Source organism: Heterodontus francisci, chromosome 13 (genome assembly GCF_036365525.1).
Source record: "Heterodontus francisci isolate sHetFra1 chromosome 13, sHetFra1.hap1, whole genome shotgun sequence".
In the NCBI taxonomy this organism is placed as follows: domain Eukaryota; kingdom Metazoa; phylum Chordata; class Chondrichthyes; order Heterodontiformes; family Heterodontidae; genus Heterodontus; species Heterodontus francisci.
Window position 1 is genome coordinate 90,711,615 of NC_090383.1, and position 23,628 is coordinate 90,735,242.

The window sequence follows — 23,628 nt, forward strand, 5'->3', positions numbered from 1 at the left end:
TTTCAATGATATTGAAGTCTAGGGCAGTTACTTGAAATCCTTCACATTTGAACAATTTTTCTGATTAGTCCTTTTTACTTTACAGGTCTGGGTCCTTTTTGATTTTACTGCCCAACTTGCTTACTTGTCACTAAGATATGGTTTTAATTTTATTCATGCTTGTCCAAAATCCAGTGAATGGATTTTTTTAAAAAACCTATACAGCTCAACAGTTATATCTGTCTACACAAGTAACTAACATATTAAAAATATGTGACATAACACACGTTTCCTGAAAGTGTCTCTTACTTCCGGCAATAATTCCTGGTCACATTTTCTTGATTGACTATATTACCTTGAGCCAACCAGAACTGAAAATGGAGGGGATTGTATGAATTAAAGTGAAGGAAAGTATATTATTCGATAACTTTGTTTATGAAAATTTATGTTTTAAAGGAATAATTTAAAGGCATGAACTGGTGAGCAACTGGGAAAGCATTAGAGGGATGCAGCTAATGACCCAAAAGGAATTGTAGATGGGTTGGGGAAAAGAATGACAGGCAGGAGAGCACGGTGAGGGACTGACTGATGGACTGATTGGTGTCAAGGGTAGTTTAAGCCTCAATCTCCGGTACGCCTCTCAAGGCTGCCACAAGCTGCACGCTTCAATACTGCCAAATCCCATCAAGATCCAAGGGCAATATATGCTTAGAGGTGCAGGGCAAGGCTAATATACTTAATGAATACTTTGTATCAGTGTTCACTAAGGAAGTGGAATCTGACAAAATATCGGTAGAAGTGGAGCTGATAAAAGGCAATGGATAGGCACAAACATAACAGGCCGAATGGCCTCGTTCTGTGCTGTAACCATTTTATGATTCTGGGTAAAAATTGAGAGGGGGGAGGTACTAAAAAGACTGTCTATGTTTAGGGTAGATAAGTCACCTAGTCCAGATGACTTACATCCCAGGTTGCTAAAGCAAGTGGGGATGGAGATGGCAAAAGGGCTTGCCATAATCTTCCTTGGCTAAGGAAAGGAGGTGAAAGAGGATTGGAGAGTGGCAAATGCGACACCCTTATTCAAGAAAGGGTGTAATGACAGTCCTAGCAACTACAGGCCAGTTAGTTTAACATCTGCAGTGGGTAAGGTTTTAGAAACAATAATATCAACAGACACATGGAGAGGCTCGAGTTAATTAAGGATAGCCAGCACAGATTTGTTAAAGGCAGATTGTGCTTGATTAACTTAATTGAATTTTTCGATGAAGAAACAGAGAAGGTTGATGAAGGAAACACACTGGATGTTGTTGATATGGATTTTAAGAGGGCGTTTGGTAAAGGACCACATAAAAGACTGCTTAACAAATTGAGGCTCATGGAATAGGAGATTCAGTGTCCAATTGAATAAAAAATTGGCTTAAGGACAGAAAACAGTGAGTTATAGTACATGATTGTTTTCAGACTGGAGGATGGTTGACAGTGGTGTTCCCCAAGGGTCAGTACTGGGACCACTGCTTTTTTTGCAATATATAAATGACTTGGATCTTGGAATACAGAGTAGAATCTCAGAATTTGCTGATGACACCAAACTTGGAGATGTGGTAAACAGCGAGGATGGTATGAGCTGCCTGCAACAGGACATAGTTAAGGGCAGTATGGGCAGACAGGCGGCAGATGGAATTTAATACAAGTTTGAGGTGATGCATTTTGGCAGAAGGAATATGGAGAGGCAATATATGCTTAATGGGACAGTTCTAAAGATTGCACAGGGACAGAAGAACCTGGAGTGCATGTGCATCGAACTTTGAAGATGGCAGGACATATTGAGAGAGTGATTAGTAAAGCATATGGGATCTTGGGCTTCATAAACAGAGGCATTGAGTACAAAAACAGAAAAGTTATGCTAACCTTTATAAAGCTCTGGTTAGGCCCCAACTGGAGTACTGCATCCAGTTCTGGTCCCCACACTTTAGGAAGGATGTGAGGGTCCTTAAGAGGGTGCAGAGGAGATTTATCAGAATGGTTCCAGGGATGGGGGATTTTAGTTACAAAGGTTAGGTTGGAAAAGCTGGGGTTATTCTCAGAACAAAGGAGATTGAGGGGAGATTTAACACAGGTGTACAAGAATAAAACATACACATTCTATCTGATATTAATTAAATATATTAGAAAAATGCATTTGTAGTAAAAAGGGAGAACTCTAAACAATGAACACAAAGGTATTCAGCAGAGATGTGATAAAGGACAGATGATAAGCAATGCTAAAGATGAACACAAGTAACTATAAGGAGATTAGAGGAAATACTTAAAGATTAGAAAAAGGCATGCAAAGAGAAAAATGTCAGCAAGCCAATGTTCTGTGCAAAATATATTCCATATATTAAAGATTTTGAATGTAAACATCAAGTCCCAAATTCAGACTATATTCAATAGTTTAAAGGGGAAAAACTATAAAAGAAATGGGTTAAGCCCAAACCAGCCCTGCAAACAGGAACAGCAGTATATCTGCCATTTTCTGCTTAAGGACCTAGCTCGACTGTACTCATATTACAAGAGTATTCTCCATTTTGTACACTATAAGTTTCTGATTTTAAAAAAACATTCCAACTAGTTCAAACTAATGCCCTACTCAAAAGATTAAACAGCTTGAAAGCTCGACCTCTTGACTTGAGCAATTTTATCTTTTCCACAAGTACTGTAAGTACTGAAGTCAAACTAAAAGCTATTATATTAATACAAACTGTATTCTTGCAAGATTGAAAAAAGAAAAATTAGTTCTGTGTACCTTAACCTGGATATGAGTTATTATAAAGATGAAAAGTAAATTGCTCTCAAATGCTGGAATTCGAAATTAACAACTAATTTTCTGGAAATACACAGCAGCTTAGTTAGCATTTGGAGGGAGGTTACCTTCTGGACAGAGGGAAGGAATTTCCCTGAGGGCTTCAGGACCCCGCCGTCAGGCTCAAATGGGGGGCAGAAGCCTGAACTATGTGGGGAACAGTAATTCGGATGTTCATTTTCCCAAACTCTCCAATTAGTGGCTCCTAGATGGAGGCTCCTCTCTCCAACTTTTTAACTTTAAGTTAAAACATGGCCTCAGCAGGCGGGCCAGCATTGTTGGTGGTGGACAGGGGAAAGGGGGGAGAACCCGGCCTGCAGCTGCAGCAGAAGCCAGGCAAGTAGGGAGGGAGGAACCTCCAGGCAGCGACACTATTCCTGACGCCTGCGAGGACCTGGAGGCCAACTGGAAAATTCTGGTCAGCCTCCAACAATAGGCCTTAATAAGCCTTTAAGTGGCTCAACTGGCTACCAGCCACATTCAGATCCTCTTGATCTTCTCTTCTCCAAAGAGAACAGCCCCAGCTTTGCCAATCTATCCTTGTAGCTGGAACCACCCTGGAACCATTCTCATAAATCTTTACTGCATCTTCTCCAATGCCTTCACATCCTTCCTAAAATGTGCTGCTCAAAATTGGACACAATACTCCAGTTGAGGCTGAACCAGTGATTAATAAAGGTTCAACATAACATCTTTGCTTTTGTATACTATGCTTCTATTTATAAAGTCCAGGATCCTGTTACCTTCTTAACCACTTTCACAAACTGTCCTGCCACCTTAAATGATTTGTGCACATTTCTCCCCAAGATTCCTCTGCTCCTGCACCCCCTTTAGAATTGTATCCTTTGGTTTACATTGCCTTTCCTCATTCTTCCGACCAAAATGTATTACTTCACACTGATCTGCATTAAATTTCAACTACTATGTGTCTGTCCATTCCACCAGCCTGTCTATGTCCTCTTGAAGTCTATCACTATCCTCTTCACAGTTCATAATACTTCCAAGTTTTGTGCCAACTACAAATTTTGAAACTATGCCCTACATACCCAAGTCTAGGTCATGAATATAGATTAAGAAACACAGTGGTCCTAATACTGACCCCATGGGGAACCCCACTATATACCTTCCTTCAGTCCGAAAAACAACCGTTCATCACTACTCTCTGTTTCCTGTCTCTCAGCCAACTTCGTATCCATGCTGCCACTGTCCTTTTTACGGGCTTCAACATTTGCTGACAACCTGTTGACACTTTACCAAATAATTTCCTCCTCCAGCCCTACACTCTGAATTCTGTTCCTTCGACTCCAATCTCATGTATCACCTGTTCCATCGTCCCAGCATAGACAGCTGTGCTTTCAGCTGCCTAGCATTCAATATCTAGAATTTCTCCCCAAGCCCCTCCACCTCTTTAAAACGCTTTGTAAATCCCACTTCTTTGAGCAAGCCTTTGGTTAATTTCCCCAGTATTTCCACCTTTGACTTGGCACCTCTTTTTCGATATGCCCCCGTGAAGCACAATGTGATTTTTTTCTATAACAAAAAGAATATATTAATGCAAGTCATTGCTCTAACTTTCAGCTTATTTTCAAGTTAGTGATCAGACAGTGGCTGGAGGCAGCTAGGACCTAAACAATTTTTAAAGTCTCGTCTAATTCAGCATTTAGTTACAGCCCTGCTTTCAGAGACAATGTAGTACTACAAACTAGTGGAAACAGCAAGACCCACTTTGCAAGGTGGGGATCGAAAGCACCCCCAGTGACAAAGCAACGAGAGCCCACAAGGAATGGCTGCCTACCTGAATTTCACCTACATTTGAAAAATTAGAGAAATCTATTACAGGGAAAATATATTTTAAAAAAAGGTCCTCGAGTGGTTTAGAAACTCAATGGAAAATGTTCTATTTGGTTGGAGTTAGAACTATTTGTTTGAGTATCATCCCCATACCAAATAGATATGATTGCATTGAATGGCAGAATAGGCTTGAGGGCTAAATTGCCTACTCCAGTACCTACGTTCCTATAAATGTCACAACAAACTGGATAATTAAATAACTGAATCCTTTGATCCCCAGTGTTTTGAGTTATTTGACCTCAGCCAGAACTGCAGTAGCGACATTGGAGAGGGGTAAGAAGGGGAAATCACTTAGGCTATTCTACTTCTGAGGATAAAATAGGATTCAACTCTTGATGTATGCTGTTGTCAAAGTTTGCAAATTTGAGTGAGGGCAGAGGCAAGGCAAGGCCTGGTCCTGTAGAACTGTACCCCACCAATTAAAAGTGGAAAGTCAGCAGTAGAAAAACAAAGTGAATCTTGTGACAATGCTAAGGATCAGTCAGATTGCAACCCAAAGCAAAGCTCAGCACACCAAAATGGTTGGACTAATGCCAATTGTGTACTGAACTGGTAAAACAAGATTTGTAGCTGAAATATTCTACTTATTCTCTTCGTCTGACCAATTAATCATTCGCTATTGCCACTTAGATACTGATTGTGCTGACTATTGTAGTCTGTGGGTTAGATTTTGGAGTGGGGCATCTTGCAGCACAACCTATTGAATATGCACAAACAAGTCTAAGTAAGTTTTTAAAAAATTTGCCTAAGAGTTGTTGGAGCTGCTGGCTGATAATGCAGCAAGGTAGCTGGGACCTTGGTGAACAACGGGACAAAGGTATCTCTTTAAGCAATGAGATTTAAGGATGAGAAATAAACAGAGGAATGACTGAGAAAGAGAGTAAATCAAAGTAGGTGAACTCATTGTTAAATATTGTACAGAAAGAGAAATAGAGAGAAGAAAATAAAGTTTTGGTTGAGAGGAAAGAGACAGAAAGGAAAACAAAAATTAAATTTTTTTTTTAAGATCTCCTAAACAATTCACCGTGAAAGAATGAGACCCAACATTGATTGGCAGTCATTAACAACTATCACATCATTAAAAGGGTGCTTACACTGCTTAAAAACTAGACTTAACTTTCTATGGCGAGCTTAACAAGCAATTAATGCGTGAATGCAGCAACATGTGATGCTGTTTCTTCTTTATTCATTCATGGTATGTGAGTAATGCTGACAAGGCCAGCATTTATTGCTCATCTCTAATTGCCCTCGAGAAGGTGGTGGTGAGCCACCTTTTTAAAATCGCTGCAGGCAATGTGATGTAGGTGGACACACAGTGCAGGTACTGCACTGTTAATGGTGCAGCAACACAAATATGCCAGCAGCTTGTGGCAATTCACAATTCGAGGGACATCTCTTCCTCGCTAGAAGTTGCTGGCCGATTTGCACATTAATAACGGTGCGTGTCGTGCAGACAACATTATTTTTTGGCAAAATCTGGTCCAATGTCTTTATCGATGAACAGTGCTTCTGAGAGGTCTATACAGCACCAACTAATATTAATCCTCCTCACTGTCTGTCATTTTATGTTTAATGATCGCCCTCTTGTATTTTACATGTTTGTTTCAGGCACCGACCAAGCAACTCAGTGATGACATAGTTTGAACTGAAATATAATCATGGGCATCTTAAGCAGCTATCGTGACCAGACACTAGTTTAAACTAATTTGGCAGGGGGAAGTGATACAGAGTGGAGTTACAGTAGGGGGTGATGCACAGTCAAATATAGAGGAGAAAATGAGTCAGTCTGGAAGGCAGAGCAAATATAGACCTGTTAAGGCGCAAGTGAAAAATGCAATGTTGGATTGCATCTATTTTAATGCAAGGAGTCTTACTAGTAAGGCAGAAGAATTGAAGGCATTGATTAGCACATGGCATTATGATATTACTGCTATCACAGAGACATGGTTGAGGGAGGGGCACGACTGGCATCTCAATATTCCAGGATATAGAATCTTCAGGCATGATAGGGGAGGGGCTAAAAGAGGTGGTGGCATTGCACTGTTGATCAAGGAGTCAATTACTGCAGTAAGGAGGGATGATTATCTTAGAAGGTTCCTCAAATGGGGCCATATGGGTAGATATTAAAAACAAAAAGGGGGCAATCACTTGGCTGGGAGTGTACAACAGGCCGCCAAACAGTCAGGGAGAGATAGAGGAGCAGATATGTAGGCAAATCTCAGAGAGGTGTAAAAATAATAGGGTAATAATAGTAGGGCATTTCAATTTCCCCAATATCAACTGGGATAGTCTTAGCGCAAAAGGCTTAAAGCGGGCGGAATTCTTAAAATGCATACGGGAGAGCTTTTTGAGCCAGTACGTAGAAAGTCCTACAAGAGAAGGGGCAGTACTAGACCTAATCCTCGGGAATGAAGCCGGACAAGTGGTAGAAGTGTCAGTGGGGGAACATTTCGGGAATAGTGACTATTATTCTGTAAGATTTAAGGTAGTTATGGAAAAGGACAAAGATGGACCGAAAATAAAGGTACTGAATTGGGGGAGGCCGATTTTAAGATGATAAAACAGGATCTGGCCAAAGTGGACTCGGAGCAGCTACTTGTAGGAGAGTCGACATCAGATCAGTGGGAGTCATTCAATGAGAAATAGTGAGAGTTCAGAGCCAACATGTACCCATTAAGGTGAAGGGGAGGACCAATAAGTCCAGGGAACCCTGGATGTCAAGGGAGATAGAGGATTGGATCAGTAAAAAAAAAAACAGGAGGCTTATGGCAGATTCAGAGTGCTGAAAACAGTGGAGGCACGAGCGGAGTATAGAAAGTGTAGGAGGGTACTTAAAAAAGTAATTAGGAGAGCGAAGAGGAGACATGAAAAAACACTGGCGGGCAAGATAAAGGAAAATCCTAAGGTGTTTCATAGGCATATTAAGGGCAAGAGGATAACCTGGGGAAGAGTAGGGCCCATTAGGGACCAAAGTGGCAATCTGTGTGTGGAGCCGGAGGACATAGGTGAAGTTTTAAACGATTACTTTTCATCTGTGTTCACTATGGAGAAGGACAATGTAGGTGTAGAGATCAGGGAGGGGGATTGTGATATACTTGAACATATTAGCATTGAAAGGGAGGAAGTATTAGCTGTTTTAGCGGGCTTAAAAGTGGATAAATCCCCAGGCCCAGATGAGATATATCCCAGGCTGTTAGGTGAGGCAAGAGAGGAGATTGCAAGGCCTCTTACACAAATTTTCAAATCCTCTCTGTTCATAGGAGTGGTAACAGAGGATTGGAGGACAGCAAATATGGTACCATTATTTAAGAAAGCTGGCAGGGATAAACCAGGTAATTACAGGCCGGTGAGTCTAACATCAGTAGTAGGGAAAAAACTGGAAAAAAGTCTGAGGGACAGGATTAATCTCCACTTGGAGAAGCAGGGATTACTCAGGGATAGTCAGCATGGCTTTGTCGGGGGGAGATCCTGTCTGACTAACTTGATTGAATTTTGTGAGGCGGTGATGAAATGTGTAGATGAGGGTAAAGCAGGTGATGTAGTCTATATGGACTTTAGTAAGGCTTTTGATAAGGTCCCGCATGGGGAGATTGGTTAAGAAGGTAAGAGCCCATGCGATCCAGTTTGGCAAATTTGATCAAAAATTGGCTTAGTGGCAGGAGGAGGCAGAGGGTAATGGTCGAGGGTGTTTTTGCGAGTGGAAGCCAGTGGTGTACCGCAGGGATCAGTGCTGGGAACCCTTGCTGTTTGTACTATACATTAATGATTTAGACGTGAACATAGGAGGTATGATCAGTAAGTTCGCAGATGACACGAAAATTGGTGGTGTCATAAATAGTGAGGAGGAAAGCCTTAGATTACAGGACGATATAGATGGGCTGGTAAGATGGATGGAGGTGTGGCAAATGGAATTTAATCCTGAGAAGTGTGAGGTGACGCATTTTGGGAGGACTAACAAGGCAAGGGAATATACAATGGATGGTAGGACCCTAGGAAGTACAGAGGATCAGAGGGACCTTGGTGTACTTGTCCATAGATCACTGAAAGCAGCAGCACAGGTAGATAAGGTGGTTAGGAAAGCATATGGGACACTTGCCTTTATTAGCCGAGGCATAGAATATAAGAGCAGGGAGGTTATGATGGAGCTGTATAAAACGCAAGTTAGGCCACAGCTGGAGTACTGTGTACAGTTCTGGGCACCACACTATAGGAAGGATGTGATTGCACTGGCGAGGGTGCAGAGGAGATTCACCAGGATGTTGCCTGGGCTGGAGCGTTTCAGCTATGAAGAGAGGCTGAAAAGGCTAGGGTTGTTTTCCTTAGAGCAGAGAAGGCTGAGGGGAGATACGATTGAGGCATATAAAATTATGAGGGGCATTAATAGGTTAGATAGGAAGAGACTTTTTCCCTTAGTGGAGGAATCAATAACCAGTGGGCATAGATTTAAGGTAAGGTGCAGAAGGTTTAGAGGGGATTTGAGGAAAACATTTTTCACCCCAGAGAGTGGTTGGAATTTGGAACGCACTGCCTGAAGAGGTGGTAGAGGCAGGAACCCTCACAACATTTAAGAAGTATTTAGATGAGCACTTGAAACGCCATAGCATACAAGGCTACGGGCAAAGTGCTAGAAAATGGGATTAGAATAGTTAGGTGCTTGATGGCCGGCACAGACATGATGGGCAAAAAGGCCCATTTCTGTGCTGTATAACTCTATGACACTGGGCAAGCACTAGAACTAGCCCATAATATTTAAAATCCTTTATGGAATTAAGCAGTCATAGAGAAACAAAAGGCAGCTAGATGATGGACAAAATTGCCCTTTTTTAAAAAAAGAACTCAGCATCGCTTTTGGAAACGAATGTCCTACCTCAGCAACTTGGTCAAACTTTGTGACAAGATCAAAAAAACTGGTGGATGATGGTAGCCTCGTAAATTGAATGCATCTGGGTTTTTTCAAAAAGCTTTTGATAAAGTTGCTACCCAGGTTAATAGGGCTGTTAAGAAGGCATATGGTGTGTTAGCTTTTATTAGTAGGGGGATCGAGTTTCGGAGCCACGAGGTCATGCTGCAGCTGTACAAAACTCTGGTGAGACCGCACCTGGAGTATTGCGTGCAGTTCTGGTCACCGCATTATAGGAAGGATGTGGAAGCTTTGGAAAGGGTGCAGAGGAGATTTACTAGGATGTTGCCTGGTATGGAGGGAAGGTCTTACGAGGAAAGGCTGAGGGACTTGAGGTTGTTTTCGTTGGAGAGAAGGAGGAGAGGTGACTTAATAGAGACATATAAGATAATCAGAGGGTTAGATAGGGTGGATAGTGAGAGTCTTTTTCCTCGGATGGTGATGGCAAACACGAGGGGACATAGCTTTAAGTTGAGGGGTGATAGATATAGGACAGATGTTAGAGGTAGTTTCTTTACTGAGAGTAGTAGGGGCGTGGAACGCCCTGCCTGCAACAGTAGTAGACTCGCCAACTTTAAGGGCATTTAAGTGGTCATTGGATAGTCATATGGATGAAAATGGAATAGTGTAGGTCAGATGGTTTCACAGGTCGGCGCAACATCGAGGGCCGAAGGGCCTGTACTGCACTGTAATATTCTAATTCTAAGAAGGCGGTTAAGCAAGGTTGAGTCCTTTGCAACTGGTGTCATATTTTATGCTAGATTGCCAAATTTGGTACATTCGCGTAGGCAGAGGTAGCAGCATTTGTCGCAGCTCTTCATGGCGTTCAATCACTGGTGCAGTCCCACAGGGATCAATGTTCGAACCATGGATCTTCACCACCTTTATTAATACTTGGATGAAGGAATTGGTACTATGATCCTTAGGTTTGTTGATGACACAAAGGTGTGCACAGGAGATAGGACTTAAAAATAGATTTCAGGCTGATGTAGATAAATTGGGGGAATGGGCTTGGGTTTTGCAAATATCCTCCAATGTTCGTGGCTGAGTCAATAATTTTGTCAAATGTCCATGGTGCAACATGTTGGTGCCTATCCCTGGTCACGAGACTGCAGAGAAGACGAGTAGGGTATCGGGATATACAGAAAGCACAGTGAAATACAAAATTAGATATACAATACAAGACACTGGCATGATCTTGTCATGCTCAAAAAGGTGCTGTGATGAAATAAACAATGAATTGGAGGAATTATGAAAATAAAAAGTCAATTGTTAATTTGAACTGAACATGGACACTTGTACCACAGCCAAAATGGAGTCAGGTGACCCTTCCTGTACTAGAAATATACACCTCTATCTGAGAGGACGAAACTCGTTAAACCCCATCTGAAATAGCTCTGTGGAGAACACAAAAATTGAAAGGAGCACCACTGTATACTGTACCATCGGGCTTACTATAGAGTCCTTGATTGTAGGTAGATCTTGCTTTTCTTTGGGGCCCAGTATTCTTCTTAAACCGTGTTCGCTTTAGGAGACTGTTCTCTCTTGGGGTTCGTGTGTTTTCAGTGGATTCAGAGGCTTGTGAGAAAGAGGTAAGAGCAGACAGGAGAGAGATCTTCTCAGTCCAGGAGCAAATAGACTTTATGGCTTCCAACTCTGTGGCCAGTTCAAAAGAAAACCCTGGAGCAGCCAGATAGTCATGTGACCAGCTGGTCTAACCAGTCCTGGCCCTTGTGAATTGTCTCCTGCTTAGCTAGCCCTGGAATGTACTTCCTCACCTTTGATGTCTGCTAGTATGTTTTAGATATTTAGAGAGATTAGCACTGAAACAGGCCCTTCGGCACACCGAGTCTGTGCCAACCAACAACCACCCATTTATACTAACCCTGCAGTAATCCCATATTCCCCATCACCTACCTACACTAGGGGCAATTTACAATGGCCAATTTACCTATCACCTGCAAGTCTTTGGATGTGGGAGGAAACCGGAGCACCCCGGCGAAGACACAGGGAGAACTTGCAAACTCCGCACAGGCAGTACCCAGAATTGAACCCGGGTCGCTCGAGCTGTGAGGCTGCGGTGCTAACCACTGCGCCGCCCAAATGTTTTTTCCAGCCACGGCTGATCTGTTTAACAAGTCATTTCCTCGCTCCAACAGTTAAAAATCAATGTTCATGACTAAATTGATGTGTCTCACTCTTGGCAGGTGGAGGCCTCGGATGACAATAGGTTTGAAGTAGGACCATTATAAACAGAATAGGCCCCATTCAGACATCAATAGATCGCCATAGTTTCCATATCCTTGACCATTGTAAGGTCACACCAGGGGAGAGGGCCATGTGTTACCTGACAGAAACTCAAACATGATGGATCTTTACCTTAAAAGGTAGCCCTCTGGAGACAGAGAGACAGCGAGAGAGAGGGGGGGGAACATCAAGCCAAGATCACAGTCGGTTTTCCAGCCTGAGGCTGAGACAGAGATCCAGCTAAACAGGAAAACCCTGAACAACTGCTGGAACAAATCATTATAGCAGAGAAATGATCATGTGACTTTGAGATTCTCCATCTGTGAAGGCAAACCAAATTGACACCACCTACTTTGGGCTGAGTTTTAAACACTGGAACTCTACAATAACTCTAAATTCAACACTGCAAACAACCAGGCCGGCACCTTTGAAAAAACATTCCTCCCGAGTTTCAACAGTCTTCTGTAAACAACAAACTCTAATATCACCTTGGACTTTAATTGCATCCCACCCTTTTCTCTCTATCTATTCTTGTGTATGCATGTGTGTGTGAATGCATGAGTGGGTGAAGGTTGTGGCATTTTTGGGAATTGTTTAAAATAAATAGTTATCTTCGTTATTTAACCCGCAAGAAAACCTGACTTTTCTCTGTGTATATGACCCTAAAACACTGGGGGACTAACGCACCATTTTTAACAAAACACGACTGTGGTCAGTTGGGAGGTGAAAAGTGGAAGCCACCCACACAACTTACCACCTGTCCATAACAATCTCATCTTTAATATCATGCTCAGTTTTGGTAGCCTTATGTTGTGAGGGATAGTAAGGACCTGGAGAAGGTCTAGACGACAACCATGATAAATCCAAGGAGATAAATATCAGAATAAGTTCAAGGAATTGGGACTTGTTTCTACAGAGAGGTCTACTTCCAAGAGATAAGCAGTAAGTGCTGGTCTTGCCAGTGCACCCACATCCCATGAATGCAGTATAATAAAAAAATTGTTACGATCAGGTGAGGAGGGGTCAAAAGGCTCCCCTCTTGTCCCGATGCTTGTTTGACCACAACAGGATTTATTTCTTTTAAACAGTGGATATGCTTACCAATTCAGTGAGTGTTTAACCCTCTATGTGCTATGATCATAAAAGGACCAATCGGACAGGTTTTCTTGAGTTTAAACAAGAGAGAGATTAGTTTACTATACTTAAGATCAAAACCCGATCTAAGTAAAATAATAAACTACACGCCAACTTTCACACACACACACAATTAGGTTGCAGAGTGAAGAAGAATAGATTGACCGGATTAGAGTCTGGAACAATAACAAAGAATATATAGTCTGTGAAGTCTGGTAATTAGCTGTCTTCCAGCTGAACTCGTGGTCCTGAGGTTTCTGGCTGGTAGAGGTGGCCAACTGGTTCAGGATTTTCTTGGAGACAGTAATGCAGATAGTTTTCTTCCCAGGGTCTCTGGCTGCAGCAATGATGGACTTGGATGTTTTGCAGCCAGCAGGCAAGGTTCAGACTTGTAGGGTGGCCTGGAGAGAGAGCGAGAGAGAGAGAGGCAGAGACAGAGAGAGAGACAAACAGACAGAGAGAGAGAGAGACAGACAGACAGACAGAAAGAGATTCAGAGACAGATCCCCACTTGGGTCCTGCACTGGTCAAACTCAGGAGCTTGTCTGCGGTAAAGAAATTTTCACCGAGATGGAGGGTCGGTCACATGATGGCCCAGTACATTCTCTCTTTTGCACTTTAATTAGATCAAGTCTAAGAATTCCAATCTCTCTCGGGTCCCACTGTTTCAGTGTTTACCCTTTGAGAGGTTCACCTCCACTTTGAATGTCCTGTTAATGAAGGCAAGGCAGGTAGCTCATTCAAATTGCTCAAGCCATTGTTCTGGTTGGAGATTTTACCAGACCTTTGTCTCCACCTGAAAACATTGGTATGCCAGGTATTGAGATGCAAATTGAAGTGGCCACTGCTAGCAGTGATCCTTTTATCAGTTGTTTATCTCCTACTTTCTTTTTAAAGTTTAATTCAAGTTTCCAGCTGATGGATTAAAAAAAATCATCATTTGGCATAGCACGTGTTCATGACAATATATATATATATATATATATATATATAGTTTGTGTTAAAATAGCAAACAAAATAGGTTCAGTTTCGATGGATAGATGATTTGAGCTATATAAAGAGGGCTAGACTAGAGCCACCAGCACAAGATACAAAAACAGCACCAGGTTACACACCAGGAAGTCCATTTCTCTCCACAGAGAATCTATGACCTAGAATAGATTGCCAGAACATATAGTGAGTACCGATTCACTACAGGCTTTCAAAAAGAAACTGAACAAGTTCCTGCACGTTAGTAAAGGTAGATGGGACTAGTACTGACTACTGCATCAGTTACATCATCATACATAATTGTCATATACCCTTTCCTGGAGTTAGAGAGATAGAAGATCCATGGGAAAAATATGAACCAGTCATGAAATAATGCTTTGATATTTTGTGGCAAGAGATCCATGAAATAGATCAAGGATTTTTTAAGGAAATCAGTGAAAACGTAAGGGAAGCTCTGGCTAAAATGTTTCAAGGCTTACTAAGTACATGGGTGACACACCAGATTGAAAAATAGCTTAATACTCTAATTAGAAAAATAAAACAATACTAATCAAGTCTGATATCTAAAATAAAAAAGACTACTAACTAGAACATTTAAGATAAAATAGTAATTGTCATTCAATCTGGATTAATATAAACTCTCCAGCAGAAGGTTTGGTAAGAAATAGCGATGTGGTATATGTTACTTAGAGTCAGTCATGCACAGTAAGCACTTTAAAAAATCCAATTGTTGATTCCCAGAAAGTGTTTGAGTGGTTTTGCACCCGTAGATTACAGATTATAATCTCTGGTATATGAAACAAACAGGAAAAATATGCGCTGTGTGCACTGTTACTGAACTGGCTTTGGTTCAGTTCCTGGCACAATATAATGGATTGCCAGATGACAGAGAATCCTCTTCATGATTTTGGCACCAGAGGCAAAATTTCTTCCAATTACAGCTGTGAACAATCTGTGCTGGAGGTTTCAATGTAGACATACTTTACTTTAGCCCTACTGAAGCCAAGCCATTGCTTGAAGCTGCATGGACACACATCATCTCTCCAACAGACAATACGGGTGGTGGTGAGGTCTGAAAATAATGGCCTCGGAGCAATGGAGATTACCATCAAGTTGATCCTGTACACCTTTTAAGGGCCAAAAAAGAGAGGAAATGACGGCATCAGTCATGACCATGTCTGGATAATGCAGGGAATTTTTTTTCTCTTCCCTTCCTTGGTCCCCCAACCCCACTCCCTCCTCCATCATTCTTCAAATATTGTACTATTTATGCAGTTAACTACAGTAGGTCATCTGGCATCTATTTTTGGAAATAGGAAGTGGCTGAAGATTCAGAAAACAACCTTTAGTTAGGTCCCCATATGTTCCAGTTTCCTGAGGGAGCGCTGAATTCTTTCAACCAAAATTTTTCCAGGAGCATACAGCCACAAAAGGATCTATCTGCAGTAAAAGGTTGGCTTATGGAAGTAAAAAGGATGGAGAGGACAACCTACTGGATGGAATCCTTTGAGTAAAACATTATTTTGGGTTCATGACCGGAAAGGTCTTAATTATTGATTACTCATCTTGACAAACTTTAACAGACAGCAGTGTTCTGAAGGATTATTGAATTGAATATTAACTGTTACAGGGTCTATTGAGAAATGCCTGAATCTTACACTAAGGGTGACTGACTGGGCTAGTCAGTTGCCAAATTAGGTATAACCCATAGTATCCTGATACTGAAGATGATCTACCACTGCTAAATTACTGGTTGAAGAATCCTCGTGGTGACGGCAGGGGTAAAAGTCGACTGTAACATCAAATTTCAGCAATTGAAGAATGCAGAACTTTGTAAATAGAATTTTATATGTGTGTAAAGTCTTTTCCACACAGAAGATCAGGTTAAAACTGAAAAACATCAGTCCCTAAAAGGGTATTTGCACACAAGCCCAAGATGTCAGACTCTATTTGAAGAACAGAAACCTCCAAATTGCAAAAAATAAATGTGAAATGTATGAGTTATGAGTACAGCACAGAAGGAGGCATCATGTCCCTGCAATTTTTCTCCTTCAAGAATTTATCCAATGTCCATTTGAAGGCTACTACTGAATCTGTATCCACCACTACGACATCTACCACCAAGAAGAACAAGAGCGGCATTGTTATGGGAACACCATCACCTCCAAGTTTCCCTGCAAGTCACATTCCACCCTGATCTGGACATAGATTTCCATTCCTTCATCAGAATCTTGGAATGCCCTACCTAGCACCATTGTAGGAACACTACCACTGCAAAGTTTGCAGTGGTTTAAGAAAGAACACCAACACTCAGTGTAACTAGGAATGGTCAATGAACATAGCCTTGCCTGTGTCATCCACAGCCCAAGAATAAATAAGAAAATGTTTGTCCAGCTCTAGAGATGATGTTTTATTAAGTCATGTTGAAAGATGTCTGGAGTAACTACAATCTGTAAACCTAACACAAAATTACAAAAAAAAAGTGGTTTGATTGGTTTTAGCTTAAAATTAAAACCATTACGAAAGATCAGAGATTTCATTTTAATTAATTAACTTGATTTCATGAACTTATGAAATTAGATACATTCACCTGAGCCATTATACTTCAGTTGAAGTGGCTGTGGCAAAAATAGTGAAGCAAAATCCACGAAATTTACAATCGCTATTGACTTGACTGGGGGCAGAGCTTAAACAATCAGTTTTGCATGGTTTTGCCAAGACTACTGATGGAGCAATGCAAAAGTTCCAGGAAATTATGTATAATGACGTAACTCATGCCATAATCTCCTGTCAACATTTACAGCATAAAAATTAACCCAATGCCACAGTAACGTAATTCAAAGGCACAAGTCTCCAGAAAATATGGGGCTCTTATTTTATACAATGTGTAGGTAGTTACTCTCCAGAAAAAGATAGAATGAGAAATATCTAGTTAAAAACCCATTGACTGAGGCCCTGAGTCATGCTTCCTAAGAATAATTTTGTATGATACACCCTCAGACAAACTAGAAGGTTTCACATTTGATAAACCAGATTGTATTGAGTTAATTAATCTGCTGTGGAGAGCAGTTAGAATGCTGCAAGCATCATTTATGTCCTAGGATTGGGAGGAGGGAGATTAGCGGGAATTCCCACTTATCTATTGCTGCATTTAAAGGGAAGCTAGATAAGTACTTGAGGAAGGAGAAAAGGAATAGAAGGATATGTTGATGGGGTGAAATTTGAATGGCAGAGCAGGCTCAAAGGGTCAAATGGCTTAGTGCAGCTCCTATTTCTCATGGTCTAGATGAAATAAGGTGGGAGGAGGCTCCTGTAGAGTATTAACACCAGTTGGGCTGATTGGTCTGTTTCTGTTTTGTAAATACTATATAATGTAATATTGTGTAATGAGATTGTACATCAAGTGGAAAGCACCTTAGCCAACTAATAAAAAGATGGGAAGGTCCAATGGCGAACTGTAGAAATTTTAAAGCAAATTTCAAATTTTATTATCCACAGAACTGCCAAAACAATAAATAAACTGAAAAAATAGAAATGTGAGGAGCAGTGAGCAAGCTTTTACAAGTACTTCATACAATTAATTACTTTTGGAGTGCAGTGACTGTTATGGAAGTAAATGGTTTGAAACAGAGCCAGAACTTTAGGTTGTGGTACAGACACCTCTAAGAGTCAAGAACTCTTACTGACAGGAGACAAGAACTAAAGAAGCAGCCAAATTTGGTGGTTAGAAACTGCTCAGCAAGGGTAATGCAACAAGAATAAAGATATAAAAAACAATATCTGCAATTTACCTTTGTTGAACTAAGCTAAAGCATTGGTATGAGGTTATGAAATGAACTGTGATGAAATAGAAAGAGTAAATGCTCTCTTCATGCAAAATTTACAGATAAATACATTTTTTCCAATCCCCCTTCCTCCATATGTTTGGATTTTTTAAAGCTGGTAATTTAAACTGCCCTATTTACTGGCTATTTGATTGGTTTACCCATAGTGTCGGCTTATGTAACAGAAACCTAAATTCTTCAATCACTCCTTCTCCTACTGTACTTGAAGGAATACAAGACAGCCTTTTGAGTGTTCCCAGAGGGAATGTGACATACATTTTGACCTGACACTCCTCTGTAACACTATCCACACAGTACAAATACAGTTCTGTTGTAGCTTTCCTGCTTGTATCAATGAGCATCTGTTTACCACTTCAGAATGTCCATCTCTATATGTGAATATAAGTTAATTTTTGGATTTGATGTCGACAGACACCTCTGCTGAATTTTCGGCAGAAATAAAGTGTCTATCAGGAATCTAAACCACTCCATCACAGATGAATTTGGTTCATGGTGAAATTCAATTTATGGTACAAGTACCAATTCATGCCATAACCAATAAGGTTACATACTGACAATTCACACAGAAAACCACACGTTTGCTGAGTCATACACAAAGGCTGTATTTTACAACTTATAACACTTCAAAAAAACATCTTTATAAATACTAACAGTACAGTATATTTTATTTCTTTACTTACTCAATCTCAGTTACTTACATTCTTGTTTTATTGTATGTATTTTGCTTTCCAAGGACATAAACGTATCCAGAAATAATGTAAATAGCACCACTTTGCCAAATTAGCCTCTGATGCAATCAGTCTTGGGAAGATGACCTTAATCACTGAAATACTTTTCTTCAAACAGCACTCACTGGGGGCTTGTGAACCTCTCTATAAGTTCAGATTTACTGAGATGAGATAACAGTGTACTTTGGATACTTAACAAGGAACTGCAACATTCAGATACATCACTAATAGATTCAAATATAATGCAAGTTTTCTTTTCCTGAAAACAGGAATTTGACAGTGAAAAGATATACATTTTACTGTATAATTGCTGATTTTTTCCAATTTTAGTTAAAAGAAAATCAAACTATTACTTATGTTGGATTTTTAAACCAAAAAGAAATGAAATTTACAAAAGAACAAAATCAGCTGTAGGCTTTCTTGGCAATTATCAAAGCTAGTTCAGCTAACTTTAGGACAGCTGAAGATTTGTAGCTCAAGCAAATGAAATGAATGAGTCATGTTAATGATTAGAATTAGTGGTAATGAGACTCGAGATTCCATAGCATAATTTCCAAAGATATTATTTCATTACTCAAAATGGGGAACAGCTTTTGAATGTGAATAGTTCAATGAAGTGTGCTAATTTAATTATTCATTAAAAATAGTATTATGCCAATATTTATCTTTCAACTGTTTATAACATACACAAAGTTACAAGTATAACACTTTCTTAAGATGCATTAGAGGATAGTATTGAATATTAATATTTAATCTTATTCATTGATGTCTTTCATTGAATATTATTTAATCTTATTCATTGAAGTATTTCAAAATTAGTTGATTAGGTTCAAGAAACCTCATTTATGTTAACTCAATTGGAAGGATTTAATGCCCTTATGTACATAATGTATTAGATCTTTCTCTTAATCAAACATTTAAGGTCTGCGTAACCTACATACCACAGTGTATGTCATTGCAGGACTTGATGGCATACTGTTAGGACACAAGACATTCTATCAATACATAGCCCAGATGAGTAGTGACATATCCATTGCGTTTCTAAGCAATGTGGATTAGCACAGTAGCATTTTTTGCATTTGGGACTTAACATTCAGCCAGCTCTATGTTAATTATAACAATTAGGACTACTTATTGATCTGCAGCATAGACAATAGTAATAAATAAAGGGACATAATAGTTTGTGTTTGCATCTTGTAAGAGAAATGAATAAAATCTCGGTAAAAGCATATACATTCAGATTACAAGATCTAAAAGCACATTTCACAGCGTGTCAATACCAGAATGCATTTTTGTCATTCAAAACCCAAATTATGAGAGATACCTTACCTTATGATGAAGGGCACAAAGGGTGCCAGACTGAGAGCTGAGCATGTGCCATCCAAGGGGGATGGATATAACCGACCCAGAACAAGCAGCAACAAGAACAGGCTAGGGTGGAGCTTCAGCACACCAGAATCACTATATATATGGGGATAACAGAGCAAGAAGGAAAATCTTTAATCATTATGAGTGGAATAAATGAATAGAAAATCAATCTTACAGTCACATGCAAACTAAGTACCCAAGATAAAACATGCTGTTTTCTGTCATGAGTAAGCAGATGTTTTACATCACCCTATCTCAACACCATCTAAAATTAAATAAAATTTTGTGTTTCACCATAATTTTATTCTACCAGAACACTGATCTACAGTGATCAACTATACATCTATTATAATTACACTGTCAAGGATTGGGATTTTTGACTTTTGATCAAGGAGGCATTTTGGTTAATTCATATTAAGATGTAGATATTGGTTAAATTTAACATATGAGGGATGAAATCCATGAAACACCCAGGTGATGGAACTGCGAAAATGTTGACATTTTGTGCCTGCTAAATTGTCATCTTTCAGAAAGACGTGAATACATACAAGTGGCTCTAAAAGACCCCTTGGCTCTATTTAAAGAAGAGCAGGAATATTTTGGCTAACATTTATCCTTTCACCAACACCAAAACTGATTATCTGATCTTTCATCTCATTACTTGCTGCATGCAAATTAGCTGCGATGTAAGCCTACATAACTGATTACAGTCCAAAAGTAATTTATTGGCTGAGGAGAGCTTTGGAATATTCCATGAGTGTGAAAGGCACCACGTCATTGCTAAGATGATCGCTCTGCAGCATTTGACAAGGTCAACCACAACATCTTCTTCCAACCTCTTTCCTCCATTCTCCAGTTCAGTGGGACTGTACTCCCTTGGTGCCACTCTATCTTATCCAATCATGGCTATAGCACCTCCAGCAATGGCTTCTCTTCCCATCTCTGCATTTTTTTTACCTCTGGTCCCCCAAGAGTATTTCCTTGATCTTCTCCTTTTCCTCATTTACATGTTGCCCCTTGGCAACATTAACAAAGAGTTGGAGTCAGCTTCCACATGGGTGCTCATGACGGTCACTTCCATCTTTCCACAATCTCTCTCAACCCCTCCATTGCATCTATATTCTTAGACATCCTGTCTGACACAGTTATACAGTTATAACAGCACAGAAGGAGGCCACTCAGCCCATTGAGGCCATGCCAGCTCTCTGCAGAGCATTCCAATCAGTTCTATTCTCCCACCCTATCCCCGTAGCCCTAAAAGTTTATTTCCCTCAAATGCCCATCCAATTTCCTTTTGAAATCATTCAGCATCGCCACTTCCACCATGCTTATCGGCAGCAAGTTCCAGGTCATTACCACTCACTGCATAAAAAAGTTCTTGCTCACAACCCCCCATGCATCTCCTGCCCAAAACCTTAAATCTCTGTCCCCTAGTCCTTGTACCATCAGCTAATGGGAACAGCTTTTCTTCGTCTACCCCATCTAAACCTGTTAGAATCCAGTACACCTCTATCAAATCTCCCCTCAATCTCCTTTGCTCAGTTTGGGTTCCACCAGGGCCACTTGGCTCCTGCCCTCATTACAGCCTTTGTCCAAACATGGACGAAAGAACTAAACTCAAGAAGTGAGGTGAGAGTGATTGTCCTTGATATCAAGGCAGCATTTGACCTACTGTGGCATTAAGGAACCCTAGCCAAATTGAAATCAATGGAAATCGGGGGAAAATTCTCCACTTGTTGGAGTCATACCTAGCACAAAGGAAGATGGTTATGGTTGATGGAGGCCAATCATCTTGGCCCTAAGACGTTGCTGTAGGACTTCCTCAAGGTAGTGTCCTAGGCCCAACCATCTTCAGCTGCTTCATCAATGGCCTTCCCTCCAGCATATGGTCAGAAGTGGGGATGTTCGCTGATTTTTGTACAATGTTCAGTACCACTCACAACTCCTCAGATACTGAAGCAAACCGTGTCCATATGCAGCAAGACCTGGACAACATTCAGGCTTGGGTACATAAGTGGCAGGTAACATTCGTGCCAAGCAATAGAGAATCTAACCATCTCCCTATGATATTCACTGGCATTGCCATCGCTGAATCCCCCACTCTCAACATCCTGGAAGTTACTATTGACCAGAAGTAAACTGCAGCAACCACATAATTACTGTGGCTACAAAAGTGGGTCAGAGGCTGGGAATTCTGCAGCAAATAACCCACCTCCTGACTCCCCAAAGCCTGTCCCTCATCTATAAGGCACAAGACAGGACTGTGATGGAATACTCTCCACTTGCCTGGATGAGCGCGGCTCCAACAACACTCAAGAAGCTTGACATCATCCAGGACATAGCAGCCCGCTTGATTCTCACCACATCCACCTCCTAAACATTCACTCCCTTCCCCACCGACGCAGAGTGGCAGTAGTGTGTACCATATACAAGATGCAATGCAGCAACTCACCACGCCTCCTTCGACAGCACCTTCCAAACCCACGACCTCTTCCACCAAGAAGAACAAGGGCAGCAGACAGGTGGGAACACCACCACTTGCAAGTTCCCCTCCAAGCCATATACCATCCCGACTTGGAAATATATCACCGTTTCTTCACTGGCACTGGATCAAAATCCTGGAACTCCCTCCCTAACTGCACTGTGGGTGCACCTGCACCAGATGGATTGCAGCAATTCAAGAAGACCGCACACCGCCACCTTTACCCTAGCACCAGAGTGGCAACACACCATATGGGTATCACGATGACAATTACAGAAATGGCTGTCTGTCCCCCTAACTATGAAATCTTCTCTAACGACAGCATCAGTAAAACATTAAGACGACTGAAGCCACTGTCCTCAACCCTGCCGCAAACTTCATAAACTTGCGACCTATTTCAGCAGGTGGAACCAGACCACCTGTGTCCTATTTGACCAGTAAGCTGAGCTGCTGACCCCATATCCTCTCCATTACAAAGATTGCCTACTTCCATCTCTGTGACATCGGCTGCCTCAGTCCATCTGCTTCATACATGCCTTTGTCAACTCCAAATTTGACAAATCTAAACTAACCTGGTCAGGCAACCACCCTCCACAATATTCAACTCATTCAGAACACTAATATCCACATTCTATCCCACATCAAGTTCCACTTGCTGATCTCCGATGTCTCCAAATCACCAATACACCCAATTTAAAATACTTATCCTCATATTAAAGCCCCATCCCATCTCTGTAACAGCTGCCTGTTCTACAACCACCTCGACACCCCTTGAACTCTCCATTCTTCCAACCCTGGAAATTCCACATTCCATTCCCATTGCCCCACCATTAGCAGCCATGCCTTCTGCCATCTACATCCTATACTCTACCCAAAACTTCCAAACTTCTCTAAAACTAAGCTTTGACCTTCTAATACCTCCTTCTTGGACTCAGCATTAATTTTTCTGATTATGACACTAAGAAGCACCTTGTGATTTCTATGTAAAAAGGTGCTTTGTAAGTGCAAGGCATTGCTGTTTTATTAATGAAATGCTTAATTTTACCATCTATTCTTTAAGAGCTAAAGTGCTAGCTAGAAATGTGAAAACAGATAGCAAGAGCTTCTTACAGGTATTTAAAAAGTAAGTAAAGTGAGTGTTGGCCCTCTGGAAAGCGAGAATGGGGAACTAATAGTAGATAATACTAGATGATGGATGCAGTAAACAAATATTTTGCTTCTGTCTTCACTATAGAGGATACAAAAAACACTCTGGCAATAGT

The 23,628-nt window shown here is 40.8% G+C and overlaps 1 protein-coding gene across 8 annotated transcripts in view; it reads right to left on the reverse strand.

The window, feature by feature from the left end:
* The window catches only part of thada (THADA armadillo repeat containing), a 432,101-nt gene that overhangs the window by 211,228 nt on the left and 197,245 nt on the right, over positions 1–23,628 (reverse strand). For all 8 annotated transcript variants that reach the window (XM_068045168.1, XM_068045169.1, XM_068045167.1 and 5 more), the window contains one exon: positions 19,846–19,977. In XM_068045168.1, the coding sequence (XP_067901269.1) occupies positions 19,846–19,977 (132 nt within the window). The remainder of the gene's footprint in view (positions 1–19,845; positions 19,978–23,628) is intronic.